Raw genomic sequence first — 22,148 nt, 5'->3', positions numbered from 1 at the left:
GGGGATACAGAAATTTGCATTTGTGGGATTGACACCAACTGTCACCCTCTTTTCAAATGTTTGTGATACTCACTGTTGCTATGTTGGGTGGTAGAGCTCCACACATTAAAGAGATTTAATCATACAAGCATTTTCCTTCTATCTACTTCATCTACTGCTAATGTGATTGTGATATGGTAAATCCATATACATTAATGGGATAGACACACATGTCTCTCTCTCTCTCTCTCTCTCTCTCTCTCTCTCTCTCTCTCTCTCTCCCCCCCCTCTCTCTCTCTCTCTCTCCCTCTCTCTCCCTCTCCCTCTCTCTGTCTCCCCCCCCCCCCTCTCTCTCTCTCTCTCTCTCTCTCCCCCCCCCCTCGGTCTCTCTCTCTCTCTCTCTCTCTCTCTCACACACTCTCTGTACTTCACACAAAAACACACTGGATTGGTTTATTTTTGCAGACATGGTTAATGCGAAGAATCAAACTGCTTCGATCCTAAACTGCTCATGAGCTTACATTTATTTTTTTGTTATTTTATCTTGTATATATTTTGGAGAACACAACCTTGTTCCTAGGGCAGTACCCTATACAAGTACCATTTGTCTTTCAAGTTACTCATTTTACTTGTACACTAAACGTTCTACAATTTTGGCAATATTTTTTATATACTTTTACTCAAAGTTTGGAATGTCCAATTTCCTCTGCACTGCGGCTCTTGTTGCTGCTAACTTCCATTCTTGCAGGAAGGAAGGCGAAGACTGAAGGAGACAGTGTTGACAAATCAATCAGGAATCCCTCATGTTGCAGCGAGGACATGATCCCTCACGACTTCCCACTGGTGAAGGCTTTTCTCTGAACAAAAAATTACGAGTTTACGAGTGGTGCGCCCAGCCAATTAGAAATACTTGCAGCTAGGCATTGAAACCAGGTCTCTGTGCTGATGGGCAAGTGTTTGTTCTCCTGCTCCACCCAGACATTATTTAAAAATTATAATTTTTATTTAATGACTCATTTAAAAATTGTACATTTAGTGGCCGGGTTGACTCAGTGGGTAGAACAGGCGCACATAAACATAGAGGTTTATGCCTCGACGCAGAGGTCCACGGTTTGAATCCTACCTGTGAAGATTTCCTGCATGTCTTCCCCCTCTCTCAGAAAAAACATTGTATTGCTCGTAGTTAAATGCATCAATCAGGTGCAGAACAATAGTTATGATACGTATTTCAGTCCTCAAAATGCCTGCTGATTGGAGGCAGACCGTTTGGTGTGTGTGTGTGTGTTTATTTGTTTATTTTGTATTACTGAATTATCTGAAAAATAAGAGGCTATTTGGAATTTATAAATTTATAAAAGTCACCACCAATGATAATAGCTACTAATTGGAAAGCTAACCATTAATTCCTAATATATTAACAACTTATTTAAATGACCCCAATACACAGTATTGCAATTTTTGAGTGCTTTTATTCTGTTGTTTCCTGTTCTACCAGAAGTTAGCAAAGACACTAAGCCCATCATTAACAGTAAAATGACCGCGAAAAGGAAGCTACAAAGACATGACAGGAAAGTAAGGCCATAAGTGCCTGGCTTTTCTTTTCGACTGGAATACAACAACTTACTTGGCTGGGGTTGATGGCATCAATGTATTAGACTGATTCGGCTATGATTTCTCCTAAAATTACACCCTTCACAGCTTTCTTTAGAGACGGTTGCTAGGTGATAGCAACAAATAAAACATGCTGATCAGACCCCGCATGTAGCTGCCCGTTCTATTCGCCGGGAAAATAAACAGGACAAAGTTACAGTTCTACCATGAGTTCTACAAAACAAATGTAAGAACTGCGAGTGCCTTGGAAAAAAAATAGTTTTCATAACTGGCATGTACCATTTCAGGGCTTTTTTATTCTGTTATTCTTATTTTTGTAAAAAAAAAAAAAAAAAAAAAAAGAGAGAGAGAGATCTATTGCTTGATCGTGTCGTGGTTCTGGACTTTTCTGTTGCCTGTTTATATATTTCTGTTGCTGTTTCCGTTTTTTTGTTGTTTATTCTGAACTGTGTATGTTTTGGTTAATTCCTGTGTTCCCTGTTCTCCCTTGTGTTGTCTAAATGTTGCGTCAAGTTTCTGTGTTTAGTTGATTTCATGTCTTTCTGTCAGTTTTTCCTGTTTCCTGTTTTATTTTGATAGTCTGTTTTCTGTCTTGTCATGTCCAGTTTTCCCGCCTTGGTTGATTGTCCTGCCCCGCCCTGATGTGTTTCACCTGCTGTATCACCTGTCCCTCATTTGTTCATTACCTCATGTATTTAACCTCTGTGTTCCCTTTGTCTCTTGTTAGATCGTTTTGTATCTGTTTGAGTCCGTGCCCTGTTACTCTTGTGTTTGTTCCAGTTTGTTCCTGCGTGTGTCAGTTTGTTCCTGCCTGTGTGTTGCCTGTCAGTCTGTTCAGCTTGTGCATGTTTTCGCCTGTTGCTGCTGCTTTTTGTTTTTTTCCCTGCGTGACCTTGTGAGTTTTCCAGTCTCTGTACTGCCTTTTTGTTGTTGTAATAAATCCTCGAGTTCAAAACTTCTCCTGCCTGCCTGCCTCTACCTGCATTTCGGTCCTCTACCTTCCACTCACCATCACAGATCCGGGGCTATTTATAAAACATTCGGGGCTGTAGACGGGTACGCCCAGGCCTAACAACGCCCATGGCTGCTGCTAAAAAAATAGGGCATTTATTAAAAGTCTGAAAACCTATAGGAAGACCCTAAGAAAGGCCAGATCAGACTACTATTCATCACTAATAGAAGAAAATAAGAACAACCCAAGGTTTCTTTTCAGCACTGTAGCCAGGCTGACAGATAGCCACAGCTCTATTGAGCCATCTATTCCTATAGCTCTGAGTAGTGACGACTTCATGAGTTTCTTTAACGATAAAATTATAACAATTAGAGATACTATTCATCACCTCTTGCCCCCAACCTCTAATGGGTCACCTTTAACTGACAGACTGCTAGAAAGAACGACTAGACCTGACATATACTTAGATTGCTTTTATCCTATAAACCCTCAACAATTAATGCTAAAGGTCTCTTCAGCTAAGCCATCTACCTGTCTCTTGGACCCCATCCCAACGAGGCTACTTAAAGAAGCGTTACCCGTGGTTAACACTTCATTGCTAGATATGATAAATATGTCTTTATTGACAGGTTATGTACCGCAGTCATTTAAAGTAGCTGTGATAAAACCTCTACTGAAAAAACCCACCCTCGATCCTGAGGTCTTAGCCAACTATAGACCTATATCTAACCTTCCCTTTCTCTCCAAGATCCTTGAGAAAGTAGTCGCTAATCAGTTATGTGATTTTCTACATAGCAATAGCTTATTTGAGGACTTTCAGTCAGGATTTAGAAAGCATCATAGCACAGAGACGGCACTGGTGAAAATTACTAACGATCTTCTAACGCTTCAGACAAAGGACTTGTCTCCGTACTGTCTTATTAGATCTTAGTGCTGCATTCGATACTACTGACCATACCATCCTCTTACAGAGACTGGAACATTTAGTTGGCATTAAAGGAATCGCACTAAACTGGTTTAAGTCCTACTTCTCTGATTGATCGCAATTTGTTAATGTTAACAATAAACCCTCCAATTACGCTAAAATTAACCATGGCGTTCCTCAAGGCTCAGTGCTTGGACCAATTCTATTCTCCTTATATATGCTTCCTCTAGGCAATATTATTAGGAAACACTCAATTAACTTTCACTGTTATGCGGATGACACCCAATTATATCTGTCAATCAAGCCAGACGAAACCAGCCAGCTAGCTAAACTTCAAGCTTGCATTAAAGATATAAAATCATGGATGGCCTACAATTTCCTGATGTTAAACTCAAACAAAACCGAAGTTATTGTGCTGGGCCCGAAACACCTACGAACCTCATTAGCCGAAGATATAATTACTCTGGATGGCATTGCCCTGGCCTCCAGTACTACTGTCAGAAATCTAGGAGTTATTTTTGATCAGGATCTATCCTTTAACGCCCATCTAAAACTAACCTCTAGAACAGCCTTTTTTCACCTTCGTAACATTGCTAAAATTAGGAACATCCTGTCTCAAAACGATGCTGAAAAACTAGTCCATGCATTCGTTACTTCCAGGCTGGACTATTGTAATTCCTTATTATCAGGATGCTCAAATAAAACTAGGCCTGCAGCGACGCGTCGATGACATCGACGTCAAAATTACGCCGACGTCGTATTTTTGCGTCGACGCTTCGCCACACACACATGTGGGAGACCAAAACATTGCAGGAAACAGCAACCTCCTCACAGAATTCCCAACAAAGCCCTGCAAAAAGCCCCATGAAAAGAAGAAGTCCTAAAAAAACAGCTCGCCCTTAATCATCGAGGGTATGGGAATACTTAAAATATAGTCCCAAGTACTAACGTTAGCTAAATTAATTTCATGTTTGTGTAGTGTGTTGTGTAGCCTGCGCACTTAGGTGGTGCACGAACAAACTGCACAGAGAGCTAAGATGCGTTGGTTAGCCTAGCACCACCAAAGTGCACAGCTGCATTAGCATGTAAACCTACAGAATAGCAGTTAAGAGAGTCAGTTTGATTATGCATCAGGTTTTATGTTGGGACTGTTATGTTGTGTTAAACAATCCAAGGAATGTCTGTACTGTGCACTGCACAGCGTTTTTCTTTTTTGCACTACAACTTGATTTTTTTGAACAAGAGAGTTATGTTGGTACTGTAAAAGAGTAAACAGGCTGGCCTTTCATTTTGTATAACAGTAAAATAATTATTTTATTTTGTGTAAAGCAGAAGATTTTTTGCTGTGCAAAATTGTTTAATAAAATATATTATTAAGAATTTTTTGGTATTTATTTGAGATACATTATGGTTTTTATTAATCGAGCAACAGAAAAATAATCGTTATATTAATCGTCCAATTAGTCGTTAGATTAGTCGACTAATCGATAAAATAATCGCCCGATTAATCGTTTAATAAATAATCGTTTACCCCCAGCTCTAAATAAAACCCTTAGGACTCTCCAGCTGATCCAGAATGCTGCAGCGCGTGTTCTGACAAGAACTAAGAAAAGAGATCACATTTCTCCTGTATTAGCTTCTCTCCATTGGCTTCCTGTAAAATCCAGGATTGAATTTAAAATCCTTCTTCTGACCTATAAAGCTCTAAATGGTCAAGCTCCTTCATATCTTGAGGACCTCTTAGTACCTTATTGTCCCACTAGAGCACTACGCTCCCAGAATGCAGAGTTACTTGTGGTTCCTAGAGTCTCTAAAAGTAGAATGGGAGGCAGAGCCTTCAGCTATCAGGCTCCTCTCCTGTGGAACCAGCTCCCAATCTGGGTTCGGGGGGCAGACACCGTCGCTACATTTAAGACTAAAGTGAAAACTCTCCTCTTTGATAAAGCTTATAGTTAGGGAGTGAGGAGTTGCAGTGAACGCTTAGACTGGCGGGGCAGGGTGCATAGCTGCAGACACAGCACCCCTGCTTCTCTTTACAGTCATCAGATTTACCTATCGTATAATCAATAATATAGTGCCTCTCCTAGTTATGCTGTTATAATTCTAGACTGCCGAGGAAGTTCCTTCTTATGACACGCTCTTTTCTTTTGTTTCCTTTTATGCACATCCTGTCTCAGAAGTGCTTGTTACTCACCTAGCTCTGGGGAGTTTACTCCCCGGAGTCCTTATGTTTCTTCTTCGCCCAGAACATCGCCTCGGATTAGGGCGACACCAAGACCTGGGTCTTGGGTGCAGCTGTGGCTATGGACCTGCTACACCCTGCTACGCTCTGCGATTCCCTGCAATGCCCGGCTACGTCCTGCCGCATCCACCACGTCCACCCATGCTCTGCTGTGCCACGCTACATCCTGTACCGTCATAACCCCAACCGTCAGACACCACCCACCAAGAGTCTGGGTCTGCCGAGGTTTCTTCCTAAAAGGGAGTTTTTCCTCGCCACTGTCGCAATAGCCACTGCTAATGCTTGCTCTTGGGGGAACTATTGGAATTGCTGGGGCTTTATAGAGTGTGGTCTAGACCTACTCTATCTGTAAAGTGTCTCGAGATAACTCTTGTTATGATTTGATACTATAAATAAAATTGAATTGAAATTGAATTGAATTAAAAGAGCATGCTAGCTTAAATGAAAGAAAGAGGGGTGGGTGGGTGGGTGTGTGTGTGTGTGTGTGAGAGAGAGTGTGAGAGAGAGTGAGTGAGAGAGAAAGAGAACACTAACCTCTTGTGGGTGGCCCTTACAGTCCTTGCAGACAGGAGGAGAGCAGTAGTGGTGGAAAACTGAACCGGAGAGGTTGTCAATCATGTCCCCTTCTAATGAGTCCTTAATCAGCAGAGACACACTGTCCAGCCACTGGCTCTCCTGCAAAAAACACACACACACACACAAACACACACACACACACACACACACACACACACACACACACACACACACACACACACACACACACACACACACACACACACAAGCTCTGTTTCTGTCAGTAGTATGAGGACTGACCTTTTGGTCTGTTTGTAATTAGCACAGATACCAGATCAATAGCTTTCATTAGAACTCCAGAGAATAAGAGAATATATTGTACGTTTATGATGGATAGCCATAGCGTTCTATGGATGCATATCATTCATATCACCAAATAAAGATATAATCAAATACATATTGTACAGTCAGCTACCTCTGAAACTAACTTTATCTCTCTGTTTTTTTTTAAGAGAGCAGGATGAGAAGATTAATATCGGTGTTTGGTGTTTTTTTCCCCCAAAGTCGCCTTCCAGGCAGCGCGGCAATGGTTATGTTTAGGGTTAAGGTTAGGGTTAGCTGCCTGGAAGGCGACGTTAGAGGCAAATAACACCATCGAGCATTAATATCATTCTCATGCCTGTGTGTTTGCCACATAACACTTGCATAAAGTAACTGCCCATGAAACTACAAATTATCATTTTTACATCATTACAACATTATTGCGCATTAGTGAGCTTTAGAGGTGTTGGTCGACACGTTTTCCACAGGCTAGCTTTTCCCCCCTGCTTCCAGTCTTTATGCTAAGCTAGGCTACCGGCACCAGTTCTGCACTGAACCTCTGCCTCAACCCACTCTCACACTTACACACTCACAGCTATCCACTCATTTTAAAGCTACTGTACACGTTTTACAGCAAACACTTTCACTGACTCAATGTCCTGCCCATCAACTCGCCTGCATGAAATTTCTACCACTTCATTCCTTGTTCTCCCTTTATCTCACTCTTTCTTCCCTAAGTTTTTTGTTCAACATCTGTAATGACTACATTTTGTGTTATTTAATTAATCGCAATCTGTCAGAGCCAGTGTTATTTTCAGCCGTTGCTGGCAGGTGCAAAACACAGATCGATGACTTTTGCCTGCTTTAAGCCGAGCCAGAGGGGCAGACAACTGCCAATATTGTAGGATTAATTGCATGATCCCTTTAAAAATAATGACACTGGTCTATTTAAGGCGAGCTGAAGATGGCTTAGAATCCCCATTCAGTGGCACTGGAGAACCTAAAATAAGCAGTGGCAGATTCTGTAAAGATTTACAGTCAGCAGGACGCAATGATGGAAATCAGATGAGAAATCAAATGAAGGAAAGGCGTAAAGGATTGAATTTAGACAATAACTAAAGAGCAGTTTAGCTGTTTAAAGACTGTTTCTCACTGTGCTCTGCTCTCTTCTCAATCCGTCTATCATTCGTTCATTCATTTTTCATAATAAAACAAAAAAATATACCTAAAAAAATGACTTGTTTTGTCAATACTCGTTTCCAAAACCAAAATGAAAAAAAGGATAACTCGTTTTTCCAATTTCTGATTTTGTGCTCAAATGAAAAAATGGAAAAATCCAATTTTGATATTTTCAACTGACACAATTTGCTTGAAGTGATCCTTACTAGGACGCTATCAGAGGGCCCGCAAAATAAGCTTTTAATTAGACATAATTAGGCAGCTTTTTGAGGATGGCAAAACACATGCCAAGATTCCCACTGTGCTGCAGCAATTTAATTCAATTTTATTTATGGTGTCAACTCATAACAATCGTTATCTCAGGACACTTTACAGATAGAGTAGGTCTAGACCACACTCTATAATTTACAAATAATTCAAAACAATTCCCAGCAGTGTCCCGAGATGCTCGGAAATGTCTATCAGCTATCAGGAAGGGAATTTTCTTCATGGTTATATGAGAGAATTTGGACAGAAATGTAGCCTGTATTTTATACTTTTTGTACAATGTTAAAAATTGTACACCGATTCCTGCTTGTGTAATGTACTGTACAAGCATCGGATGGGTTTCTTATTTGGCATGCTTGCGTCATTTATCATCTTAAATGAGAGGAAATACAGTTGAAAGTTGATTCTGAAAAACAGTCTTAAAAGGATCCACACAAATAGAAGAGGCTTACAAATATATTTCCATTGAAAAATACTAAGTTGATTTACAAATGAAGAAATACAAGTCACAAATTAGAGGTACGGACACAGATACACATTCACAGATACAAATCACTCTGCATTCATTTGTGCATTGTGTTTCACGAGTCACAAATTAGAGGCACGGACACAACACAAATTTATAGATAGAAATCCCTCGGCATTTATTTGTGCAGTGTGTTTCACAAGTTGCAAATTGATACATGACTGTTTTAGCACCATAGAAAGCAGGTAAACGTCTTGGAGATTACCTTCTGTGTTTTTGATGTCTATAATTTCCTCAGTAAGTTTCTTTGTTAACTATTTTTTTTCTTTCTTTTTCAACTTTTTCAAGTTGCATTTTTTGCCATGTCAGCTCACCTTTTCCTGTGGCCATGTCTAAAGTTTAAACTACATGCTCCCTCCAGGGCCTGCTCTTTCCTACTCTTTGCCTCCATCTAAGAGCTACTGCTAAAGGGTGTGAGGTGAAGAGGGCAACCACAGTCAATAGCTGGACCTTGGCAGCACCCGCTGATGTACTATACGCACATGCATACACATTGTTTTGAGTGTTGGGAGATGCACAGTTAGGGGCGAGACAGCCTGATTGATTGGCTATGTTGGGGGCCTTGGTTGTGGTAAATGTTGCCCATGACCCTGTTTGATTCACTGCATTGCCATCTGCTTTCTCCCATCTAGAAATGCTCTCATCCACTCTAATCCCCACACTGTGGATCCTCTTGATTTTACAGACATTTAATTACTTATATGCTTTTTTACACAAATTCTGTATATTTGAAGACATTCTACTGTGTATCTATTTGCATACCATAATACATCTCTCAGTGTTATTAAGGATCCAGTCCGTAAAAGAGATTTTACCACCGTTTGAAGTTGCCTCCTAACATTCCACAAAATTGTGATTTATGTAATTAAAAAGATCATCAAAGGTCTAGATTTAATGTACAACTAGAAAACAGACAGCACATCCTTCAGCCAAGGCTGCACACACCTTTAAAGCTGTTCTTTTGACAACAGGAACATGTTTACAAAATTGTCTATACTTGCATCAAAAACTAATCATTTTATACTTGACCCATGGCCCAACTTTCAAGCACATTTCTTTGAAATAGGTTTTTTGAGATATTCTGCCAACCACAAACAAACAGGACCCGAAACATAACCTCTCTGGTGGAGGTGTAATAATGAAAATTACATTAAAAATGCTGGCAAAATAATCTTACCAAGACACAAGTTCTAGCTGTTTTGGAGATTTTGACTGTATCACACAATCCTCAACAGCACATGGATTTTATATTATGAATGCTGCTTGATTAGGTTCTACTGTATATGCTTGTGTACCAGTATTACCTTGTAGGATCATGAGATTAAGTTAACGATTTTTAGTTCCACACTCAGACAGCTACTGCTTATCAGCATTATTAGAACTGCCTTTATCTCATTTTGTATGCTGCACTTCAGTTATGGTTTAAAAATCATTATTGTGGCCCTCTGCTACTTTCAGGTCACATAGGAAGACATGCTGATGCTTTCGCCTGCAGAGCAACTCATGAATAATATTTCAGTAAGTCAGCCAACTCACTTGGACTGGATTATTATGCGACCGCAGAAAATGTAGGATTGATATCTAGTGTCCAGGCTCTGACTTTGTCACTTGGCACAGCAGAGAGTGGGAAGTGATGACAATATAAAAGTACACTCAGACCTACAGGTGGATGCTGGGGTGGACCTTGGCCTTATTAGCTCTATACAGTATGAACAGCAGCAGAGGCAGCAAGTGATTGTGGCAAGAAAAGCACTGACAGCTCACATAATAAAAAGAGTGAATTAATAAGTATGTTGTGTGATTGTAGCAGCGGACTTACGTTGTCTACCAGAACTAGCTTGCAGGCTTTGCTTCATTTATGTGCCACTCTTTGCTGTTAACACTTTGTCCGCACGGGACACACAGGGACAGCAGCGTGCCAGCAGCAGCTGCACTCGTCCATCAGTGTCAACACTGCATCTGTTCAGCCTCTGAAGCATTTGGACACTCGGAGCCCAATTGTATGATCATGAATTGAAAGTCAAAAGAAAAGAAGCTTGAAGCCTAAAAAAAGATGCTTGGAGCAGTGATGGAGTACTCGAGTAACTATTCTCTGGACTTGTGAACTGATGACTTGGACTTAAGGATTTATGAAATCGCACTTGAGCATTCATGAAAGTTCCTCACTACTTTTATTTGTAATCGGCAGTGATGGAGTACTCAAGTCCTGAACTCGGACTTGAGTCCGACTTGAGTCGCTATTCTCTGGACTCAAGACTCGAACGCAGGTAATGGTGACTCGACTCTGACTCGAATCGGACTGTTATTTGGTGACTCGGACTTGGATTCAGACTTGAACACTGGGGACTCGAGACCTGGCTCGGACTCGACAGTTGGTGACTCGACTACAACACTGACTTGGAGATGACATGAGAGATGTTATGCAGCCGGTACGGGAGACAGTCCAAAAATATATCTGAAACATGTCCGGCAACACTGAATCTGACTTTTGTTTAACAATCTGGCTCCTTTGCATCCATCAAGCTCACTACAATTAAAAATGACCAGGCTGTTATCAATCACCAGTCTATAAAAAGTATTTCTCTCTCTTGGTGTTAGGGGTGGGCAATATGGCCCCAAAGTAATATTACAATATTTCAGGGTATCGGTTATGATATTCAAGAAAAGTCAAAATACTGAACAATATTTCATTATTAAGTTCAAGAACATACAATTGCAACAAAATAAGTTATAGTTGTATATGCATAAACCTTAAAGGTCCCATGGCATGAAAATTTCACTTCATGAGGTTTTTTAACTTCATAAAGCCTATGGTCCCCCAGTGGCTAGAAATGGTGATACGTGTAAAAGGAGCCTTGGGAGCCCCTGGCTCTAGTGGCTGTAATTCTGCACCAAGGCTGAATTTTGGGAAAGAGACTTCAGATACTGTATTAGGGGACCACTGAGGCCTATATAAAAGAGACTTCAGATACAGTATTAGAGGACCACTAAGGTCTATATAAAGAGACTTCAGATACAGTATTAGGGGACCACTGAGGCCTATATAAAAGCATCCAAAAAGCAGCATGTCATAGGACCTTTAACAGTTTGCCTTCAAATATTCAGTATAAAAAAAGACCTCTCACTTGTTTAGTTTGTAAACAACAGTTACTCCGAGTGAGAAAAAAAAATGAAATAGTACAATACAGTGTACTTCTAAACAGTTGCCAAACGAACAGACAATTACGTCTGAATGTTGGAACAAGTCGGAATGTTGCCTTTTTCACAATATGAATTTTTTTATCATATTTAAAATGATACCGATATTATCGTGAACAATATGACAGAATATGAACGATACAACACCCCTACTTGGTGTCCCAAACTTTCAGTCTCTGATAGACTGCAAGCTTTGTACTGACTAAATACAACATGCACCCACTTAATGGCACTTGATTTCCTTTTTCCACTCATCTAAATATTTTGTTCACAAATCACCATCATAACAATCATCTACTAATGGAGCCATTAAAATAAGTGTTTCCAAAAGCATGAAACATTCAACAGTAATCTGAATAATATTGGTCAGGCTTTGTTATTTATTTCTCTGGGAAATAATAGCCTATTCTATATGTTGCACCTTCTTTTACATTAGCTTTTTTTTATATACAAAAGTAGGATGGACGTTTTCTATTCTGCAGTTATGGAGTTAAAGGTGAGACATGGATTCTAGACCTGAGCTCTTATCTTCATTTTTAACATAATACAGCAAGAGACAAAAGGAAGAAATTCACATTTTGACACTGCCTAGTTTCTTTGATGGACTCCCTCATATGAGCTGTACAATAATACGTCTTCACACTAATGACTTATTTGCCAAGAGCTTCTGTGACTATACAGTTAGTCTCACTTTGCTAGACCTTCCTCCACCGATGCGGGGGAGGGTCTGGCTAGTCCACATAGCATGGTGCTGCTGCAAAAAAGCCTCGGGCAGGAAGTTGTTTTGGTGGAACGTGTACGTTCAAAAGTTCTTTTAGTCGTGCAACAGAAAACTCAGATTGGACAGATAGTCTAGCTAGCTGTCTGGATTTACCCTGCAGAGATCTGAGGAGCAGTTAACCATAGTCCTCAGAAATCCACCAGAGTTTGAAATTCCAACAAAGAATCCTGGAAGTAGAACATCAAGGATATAGACTAATACAGTTATAAGACCCGAAACAAGTTGTTATAATGAGCATAGTTTCTATTGGCTTGTTTGCCCTCTCCTTGTATATGGCTCTGATTACTGCTGATTTATACTCTTGGTTGGTAGAAACTCTATTGCTTATGCTCTCAACTTGTTTTTGTTATTTCTCCCCGAGATGGCTGAAGTGCTCCACTGCCTCTTAATCACACTTCAGTATAATTTAAACCTGACATGACTGTGATTTATTTTTGAGTTTGAACTTTTATCATATAATTTGTGCCAGGCTCATTCAGGGATTGTGCGACACTAGCAGTAATACTTTGTCGTGTTTGTCGAGATTCTGGTTTTTTAGGCAAGTGTTTCTTGGGAGAAAAAAAAAATCAAAATCTCAATATAAACGCATATAAATAACAGGCCGAACACTGTGCTTTTATTCTGACAAAGCCATTTGCTGGCTAATCAGAATAGAGATTTTAAATACAGTGCATGTGGAAAGACACAAAAAAAGAGTTCCTCCTCTGTCTCATCTCTCTTTTTACTCCTCTTCTGGTTAAAAATAACAGTAGGCTGACAGACAATGAGCTATAAGCACAATGAGACTGTGGCGGATGGTGCCACCCACTCACACTGTGTGAAGATTCCACAGTCAGCCTCTCTCTGTTCTCTCCTCACTCACCCATTGATTCAGTGTCATCCTTTAAGATGGATGAGAATATTAATTTTCTTTGGTCTGAACCAAAGTACAAAAGATTACTTAGGTTAATTAGGTTCACACTGCACACATTCAAACAAACCAAGGCTTAATGGGGAAAGAGATCCCAGAAGAAATCGGACTTGACTGAGTCCACATAAAGGGTGGACACACATTACGGTTGTTAGGCCAATTAGAGTTACGACAAGTGATCAGACACAGTTTGTCTGGGTCTATTTCAGTCTGGGACAGATGGTGTTATTGGTAGGGAGATAAAATCATACAGTGTGTGTTTTTTTAGCCACTTGGAGGCAGCAGAACAAGCCGTAAATTGACATATTATGACTTATAAAGTTGTAATAATATAATAATAGCTAATATGTCAGACAACGGTTGCCTATTTACAACAGCAGTACATGCCGAGCAACATTAGCATTCATTTGGAGTTGTGCCACCTGAAGATTAGGCCAATTTTCACTCTCCTTTTAGCTCTGTTTTGATCTCCGTTAAATGTATAAAATATACAAGTATTATATGGTTGATGGGAACATAATTGCTGGAAAGAAAACAAAGATCCAAAATAGACTGAAGAGATCTGTAAAGCTAAGGGGAGGCCTAAACAGTGATCAAAGGGTAAAATAGCACAATAAGCTGCAAGTGAGCATTAGGTTATTTTATATTCATTGGGTTTCAGTGCAGAACCACTTAGGTAGCTTATCTTAAAGCTACTTTAATCAGTATTCATATATTACGAGTGGGCCAAATGACTGCATGTAATGTGAAAGCGGTTGCTAATAGTGAGGAAACCACAGAGAATTCTCTGCAGTTCCTCACAGCTCTACGGGGCATTTTGGCGGTTTTAAGCTCATTATTTTGTTTTTTTTCCAACCCACAACTTGTTACCTGCTCTTATCAAGTGGTTTTCAGCTTCAGTAGGAATCTGTTTTCAGTGAAAGAGCTCCGATACCTGCCGAATCGACTTGCTGGTTAACATAGTGGAGAATTTAGCAGCTAATGAGCCCAATATTTCTCAGAGGAGTTGGTGCAGACCAAAAAACATTTTTTATTGTGGGGATAGCTCTAGCCAGGTTAGCCATTGTTAGCAATACCAGTTGATAACAACGCATTACGCTGTTTTTTTTGTGCACACAAACAGCGCAGCAACGTGTCCACGGTGAGAAGTTGGACAGGGCTGAGTGTACGGCTGATTTAGTGAGACACAAATAAGACAGAAGTGCTAATAACTGTATGTTACTGCAGCTTTCACTACTGTTGATGCACGGGGCAGCCATGTTGGATTTTGAGCTTGGGGTACTCAGAGGTTGTCCGACTTCCGAGCTCGGAAATCCGAGGTCAGTGGGGGGCATGTTTCTGACTTTGACCTCGGAAATTCCAACCTTTGAGTACAAATGGAAAGCACCATTACATTCATCAGGTGGACACAGACACGTCTCAAAATGAATGCTAATGTTGCTTCATATCTGTTGAATGTGTAAATAGGTAGCTGTTTCCCAAGAAGACATCAACGTAGAAGGCAATGATATGTCAATGTTCCATTTAGAACGTTTATGACATAACACTTCTTTTAGTAAGTGTCATTCGGTTTTTGTCATGACAAGTTATGGTTATCTTGCAGGAAAGTGCGCACAGAACGAGCGGTATGGCTGGTGGTATTATCATGCTGGAGGGTCATGTCAGGATGGGCCTGCAGGAAGGGTACCACATGATGGAGGAGGATGTCTTCCCTGTAACGTTCTGCAACTTTTGATTTTTACCATCCTTTGTTCAGGGACACATTTTTCCATTTCTGTTAGTCACATGTCTGTGAAACGTTGTTCAGTTTGGTTCTTAGTAGTTGAATTTTGTTATGTTCATACAAAGTTTTATGCATGTTAAGTTGGCTGAAAATAAAAGCAGTTGAAAGTGAGAGGACGTTTCTTTTTTCGCAGAGTATAGATACCTTCAAGTAAAGTGTTACCGTTAATGGTAATGGTTTAGATTTGATTAGATTCAAATGTATTGTCATTGCACAGTGTGTAGGTACTGAGACAGCAAAATTCAGTTTAGCATCTAACCAGAAGTGCAGAGTAATGTACATCATTTACAGAACAAAATATAGAATACATAGAATGTGGAATACAAAATAAGGGGTATGTTTGGGGGTTTCTTGTCTTCATATGTTTCTATTATAAAGGTCTGTTTCCAGCTTTAACAGCTTTAATGACAAATTAACTTTGTCTGCTGAAAACATCAGACCCCATTAAGAAATAATATCACATGAGCATTAGTCCAGACTGCCTCTTTGTTGTTATGGCTCTTTTGGTATAAGGTCGGCTACAGCTGGCAATCAGATGCCAACAGCAAGCTCCATCTACTTCCACTAATCAGTGTTTGTGTTTATGGGGTCATTTCTAATCAGCCATCTTGAATGTTTACTTGGCACTGCTGTCAACTGCCCAAACACATTAAAGTTATAGGAGTAAACACTCCACCGTAGACTCGCTTGGTGCACTGCAACACACACCTTTAGTCACTTCCCACATCAGTCAGTAAGTTGCATCAAGACAGTCGGTCGTTCAATGAGTCAAACACTTAGTCACTCATTCATTCAGCCACTTGCTACAGCAAACAAGTCACTTGCTTTCCAAAGTACCAACTACTCACTTTCATTCTCTCCTTCTGTTTTTTTTTTTTTTTTACGAACAATAGTTTTCTAATTAAAATTTGTTCTATTTTTCCCTCTCTCCATTTCGTTATTGTTCTTGTTTCCCCCACACCCTCCCCTTTGTTCCTGCCTTTGTTGTTTTATTTACTTGTTTCCTTCTTTCTGCCTCAGCAAGCGTACATCAGAAAATACCTGTTCTCATCTGCAGGTGCTAGAATTTTATGTGAGTGTGATTACAGATGCAGCTTGTACTGACTTGCCGTTTGAGCATGCAGCAATCAGGGAGCTGAAGAATGAGAGCCACCACGACCACGGCCCCCACTCATGGTATTTTTAGAATGGTGGAGACAGTGACAGTTTAATATCTTTGCATGTGTGTGCGTGGCTTTATCATGTCTGGGCTGAATGCATGTGTGTAAATGTCATCAACACCTTGCATTTGCACAAGTAAGGCAGCAGTATTTCATGAATAAGGATAACTCCAGATGCTGTGGAGTCCCTAAGAGTCTGTCTGGATGTGCAGCACCAACGGTTGCTGTAGATGAAGTTAATGAAGCCTTGAAACAACCGGGGTAAACATGCCAATAATGTGTTGTTTGGTTTAGCATCCTAATAGATCCACAGCCTGTTTACACATTGAGTCTCACACACAAATATTTTGTATTCTTATCCTAAACCTCTCTTACTTTTTTTCTGTGTGGCTTGTTCATTTTTCAAGCTGGATTCTTTAAACTCTCTTAACGGCATAAACTTGTCATAATTAACCTGTTCCAACCTCATGAATGCCACTTCTTCATGAGGAAGTGCATGCTCGAGGGATTTACATAATCAACGCCCCTAAATTGCTATATAATCCCATCTACTAAACTTCAGTCTATAAATTACCAACATTAATCAATCAAATAAAAAAAAATACTAATATTAATATAATAATAATATTAATTTAGCATTACATTTATTTATCTATTTTAATTCAGTTGATTTTTATTACAAAGGCTTTTTAAACTCAAAGTCATTCAGCTTAAGGCCTTATCATCAAGAGTCAGGCTACAACTAATGTTTGTACCTAGGAGAAAATAGTAAATATGAGAAAATTGGTGAATGCCATGAATTCTCTTAAATCACTCATACATGCAACTTAAGAACACATCTGTTCTTTTTTGAGTGGTTCTTACATGAGGACAGATGTTTCAGTAGGGCTGCAACTAATGATTATTTTCTTTGTCGGCAAATCTCTTGATTATTATTTTCATTAATCAATTACTTGTTTAGTCTATAAGAAAACGGCAATCAGAAATCTGGAAGTTGTCTGCGAATTGCTTGTTGTTTTCTGAACCGATGTAAAAAAACAAAAAACGAACAAAGATCTAAACATCAATCTCCATTTGAGAAGCAAAAAACGGTAACACTTTACTTGAAGGTATCTACATAACAGTGAGATGACACTGTCATGTGTTCATGACACTGTCCTGACACATGAACTCTAACCCTAACTCTAACCATAACCTGTCATGACAAAAAACAAATGACACTTACTAAAATAAGCGTTACGTCATAAACGTTTATGACTTGTTTATAATGTTTGTTTGTTGACACGTTCATGTCACTCTTATGTAGATACCTTCAAGTAAAGTGTAACCCAAAAAGCATTAAATATTTGGCATAAATCAAAATAGTTGATTCATTTTCCGTCGATTGCCTTACTGGTTGATTGATTGAGCACTCAGTAGCTGCATTTTCTAGATTCCACATGCTCTGCAGCAGTGTCTGCTGTTACATTGGATCAAACTCTTGAGGGACAAACCAACACCTCTGAGGCTGCGACTATCACTGAAGTATCACCACACTGTAACTCATAAAATGCATCGGTGCAGTCAGTGATTAGATTGGGGATCTTGTGATTATTTTGTTGAATGGGATGTTTTCAATGACTGATGACTCATGCGCTCGGCAGAGCTATCTGAATGATGCTGCAGGGAGTATGCGGTTAGGAGTTCCGCAGTCTCAGAGCCTATCAGCTCATCAATAATGATCCCACACGATAGCTGCTGGCGGGAACTGGCCATGGCGTGGGAAGTAACCGCAAGTTCCAGTATAGCATACGACATTTTTAAATGCTGGGAACAGGGATCTCCGTGCATCTTCCAGCAGCTTGCAGCTAAATTAAGTGCCTCTCAGTAAACTTCCGAGGGGAAAAAGGGACTTGAGTGATTGATTTGCAGCCTTTAATTGCGCAAACAGACACAATTAAAAGTGGATCAATCAGTGTGCTCCAATGTCCAGGTTTCCCCTTGGGCATCATTCATCAGTCTTAAAAAGGAAACTAGTATATTTGGAATATTATTGCTTGCTAACTGATGTATTCACATGAATGCAGGCAACTGTTGATAGCCCTATAAGAACTGGTTTTGTGATTTGCAGGCCAAGATTTGCTTCATCGTCCTGGTTAACAGCGGGCTACATTTTGGTTTGAAAATGTAGCGGTCTGGGAGAGATGTCCACTGAGATGATCATGATCTGTTAATTACTGGCACAAACAAATGCTTAATAAACGCAAACATAAAAGTATGAGTTGAAAAATGAAATTGATAGGTAATTAGTTTGAAATACCAATTCAAATAATGATTAGGGGAAGTAACGGGGGTTTGCATAAAACATTTTGTTTTTCTAAAAGATATTTGCATGTTGCCGTCCAAACCCGAGAGCGCTAGCCTATATTGGCCAACTCTTACGTGCATTGTTAAAAGTAGAAATCAGGCTGCAACCCGGGTGTCGAAATGGGTTTCTTCCCCTCTGCAGTCAGCCTCACCAACAAGGCCCCAGACCCCCCCCCCCCCATCTTAGTCACTACACTTTGCATTAGCCTTTATTCTAGAATTTACATCTGCCTGTTACACATACTATTTATTCTTTGCAAATTCTGCACTCAACCCATCCAGCCTCTTTTTTATGCAGTTATTTTGTTTGTATATATTTGTTTTTCTGTATTTATAGTTTATTTCATATTAATGTTTGTTTGTTTGTTTATGTATGCACCTTTCACCAAGGCAAATTCCACATAAGTGTACTTATTGTGACAATAAAACCTTTTCTGATTCTGATTCCAGTTCTTGAATGTCTGGAAGTCCACCTACCTGAGCAGGAGAGTAGAGACGACATCGATGGTGTGTGTGTCCCTCATGACCCGCACCGCCGCCGCCTCCTCCTCCTCCTCCTCCTCCTCCTCCTCCCCCGTCTCGTAGTGGCACCATCACCCCGACACTGGGACCGCTGACTGTCCCCGCTGTGATTACACCAAAAGCTCCTCCGTCCACGCCCGACCCGCTAGCAGCGGCACCGGTGGCAGCGGCCCCGGTGGCAGCGGCCCCGGTGGCCCCGGCGATGGTGCCGATGCCCCCCATCATGCAGCAGAGGCCTCCTTGAGCCAGCTCCAGCTCCAGCTCGGCGTCCATCTCGGCATCCTCCTGCGCCTCCTTATTTGAGTCGTCCAGATGCTTCATGAGCACGGCCACCACCACGTTGATCAGGACAAACTGAGCCGTGAGCACGAAGGACACGAAATACATTGGGGAGATGAACTGTAGTCCGGCGTGGCAGCCGTAGTCGGTGGCCGGAAAACCCGGCGGGCACTCCCTCAGTGTGTCCTGGTGGGCGGTGGGGTATTGAGAGAGTTTAGGGGTGAGGAAGGGGAAAAGGGAATGGACAGTAGGAAGAATAGTAAGATTTCAGATTCTTTCAGAGACAAAATGTATTGTCTGTCATGACAGAAAATCGTCTTAAGCTAAAATGTTCAGACCAAAAAAAAAAGCAATCCGGCAATTTGCCGCAGGGTTGTGCGGCAGTGGGAGTGTTACTTAACAAACGGCCTGTTTGTGTGACGTATTGTTGTGTTATTTGACCCCCCAATGAAGCACAAGTAAGCTTTATGTTTCACAATTACTGTTTTCTGTCAGATCGTTAATAGATCTCGACATTTCCGACCGCACTTGAATCCAGCTTTATTTCACAGAGAAAGACAGAATGAAAAGAGACGAGCGAGACATAGGGAGTGCTTTGTTGTGGCAGGAAACATTCAGCTATTACACACACTCCCGGGCAGTTCAGTGCTTGTGTATCGTTTTTTCCTATTTACATGTTGTGATTTGTATAGACAGCATGTACAAACAACAAGGTCACATGCGACACAGCCATCTTCTAACCGTATACATACTGGGAACTATATTCTCAGAAGGCAAAGCACTGCTACTTCTGCTACTTGGGCAGAGTGATTAGCGCAACACCTGAAAAGCCCCGTTGTTACTCTGTGATCCTCACCACGGGGCTTCTCAGGTGCTATGAGCAAATCATGTTTGTGGCGGTGGGAATGAACGAGTGTGGGAATGAACGAGTGTGTGAAAGTGTTTTTCTTGGCTAGAAGGACTTTATGTTATACTTTACAGTGAGAAGAACAGAAAGAGGAAACAGGAGGGAAAGGTGGAGGGAAGTACAAGAGAAGGTCCGTTAGTTGAAGAAGAATTTACAGTTAAGTTGAGACTGTTGTGGCCGTCTCCTTCCCTGCCTTTGTTGGCGCATTGCTACGTTTCTTTTCATGTTACTGCCACCTGTAGATGAGTGAAATAACTACTCAAACTGGTGACAGGAATGGCGTCACACATCACATGGGTGCGTCATATCATTGCTTGATACAAACAAAAGAGGGACTCACTCGTAAGCACATTGCTCCATAGCACTACTAACCCTAACCCTAACTCCACCGGGTACCTTCAATATGTCAGTTATTTTTCAGATTAAAGGATTAATCATTTGGTTCATGAAATGACAGAAAATATTGAAAAATGAACATTGGAATTTTCCCATTGGCAGCCATGACACATGTTCACATTTATTGTTTGATCCAACTAAAAGTCCATAGATATTCAGTTTACAATACAATAGGCCTTTTTCACCACGGACATTTTGACTTGTCTTAGTAGGGAAAGCACAGGTGTTACTAATAACAATCGCGATGGCGCCATTCTATTCAAGTGTCCCAGTAAACAACAGTGTGATAGTGAGCCAGGACTAAAACTCAAGCTCAAAATACTCAAAATGTATGCACATCAAAACATAAGATATCCTAAGTAACTAGGAGACCGCCGGCTGGTCACGTGACGCCGGCTACAGTGGCCGGCTACGAGCTCCATGACGCAGAGTGTTTTAAGCCGCTACAGAGCTTCGTGATGCCGGCTACAGACCTCCGTCACAGCTCGGTCGCATCAGCAGCAGTTAGTAGATGTGTTTGGCCGCTCTAGAGCTCTGCGACGCCGGCTGCGGTGCTCTGCATGGTGCTCCATCGTATCAGCGGCAGTTAGTGGTTCAGTTAACCCAAGAATAGGTGACTTTGAGTCGGGTACAGAGCACTGCGGGCTGCCGGTCGTTTCAGCAGACATTACGGTTAAATTTAGCTATATGAATGAGAATGAGAACAGGCTGAACTGAGATAAAAAAAAACAAACAGTCAATCTTCTCATTGGTTTCACATTACAATCTGTCCTGCGATTAATCAACTAATAATCTTATTGTTTTAGAAATAATACAAGAGTAAAAGAAAGTAATGATTACATCTCAGTCCGTTCACATGTACAAGTGTGTTTGTTTTTTAAGAATCTGAATATTATTTTAAGGAAAACAAGCTGATGAAGTAAAGCCTTTATGTTCAATAAAAGAGACTTATTCAGAACACCATTTAAGCAATGTGTAATGTCTTCACAGAGCACATCAAACTTTCACAATCCGGCTTGATGAAAGCTCAAGGCCTGACAAATTTAGGCCTTTCATTTACAGTCAGTCAATCTCTCTGAGAGCCTAATCAGCACTGATTTACTATTTCCCGGATATGAGCTGTGATAACATTTTAAGAGCTCAAGGTACTTGGTTTTGATTAGAGAGTGAGACTTGATTGAGGTGATGGATGAGGAAATGAAGAGGAGGATCAAACTGTGTGAATTTTAAACATTATTCATCCTTGTTGAGTGCACATTTACTTTTCTAACAGCATCTTTGCTAAAGGATGTGCTGCTCAATACTCAATCATTTCCCCCAACCTAAAATTTCCAGGGATCTGAACTGA

General features: G+C 40.6%; 1 protein-coding gene and 1 long non-coding RNA gene across 3 annotated transcripts in view; both read right to left on the bottom strand.

Moving 5' to 3' along the window:
• The window catches only part of LOC116042940 (voltage-dependent T-type calcium channel subunit alpha-1I-like), a 284,645-nt gene that overhangs the window by 17,597 nt on the left and 244,900 nt on the right, over positions 1-22,148 (bottom strand). For both annotated transcript variants that reach the window (XM_036000910.1, XM_036000911.1), the window contains 2 exons: positions 19,174-19,683; positions 6,244-6,384 (listed from right to left, as the gene is read on the bottom strand). In XM_036000910.1, the coding sequence (XP_035856803.1) occupies positions 6,244-6,384; positions 19,174-19,683 (651 nt within the window). The remainder of the gene's footprint in view (positions 1-6,243; positions 6,385-19,173; positions 19,684-22,148) is intronic.
• On the bottom strand, positions 538-1,131 carry LOC116042842. The gene is made up of 3 exons (XR_004103322.1): positions 1,010-1,131; positions 600-607; positions 538-548 (listed from the first exon to the last, which is right to left on the bottom strand). It is a non-coding gene; the product is annotated as an uncharacterized LOC116042842 (long non-coding RNA).

The sequence above is a fragment of the Sander lucioperca genome, chromosome 4, assembly GCF_008315115.2.
Source record: "Sander lucioperca isolate FBNREF2018 chromosome 4, SLUC_FBN_1.2, whole genome shotgun sequence".
Classification (NCBI taxonomy): domain Eukaryota; kingdom Metazoa; phylum Chordata; class Actinopteri; order Perciformes; family Percidae; genus Sander; species Sander lucioperca.
This window is presented reverse-complemented; position numbering and strand designations above follow the sequence as displayed.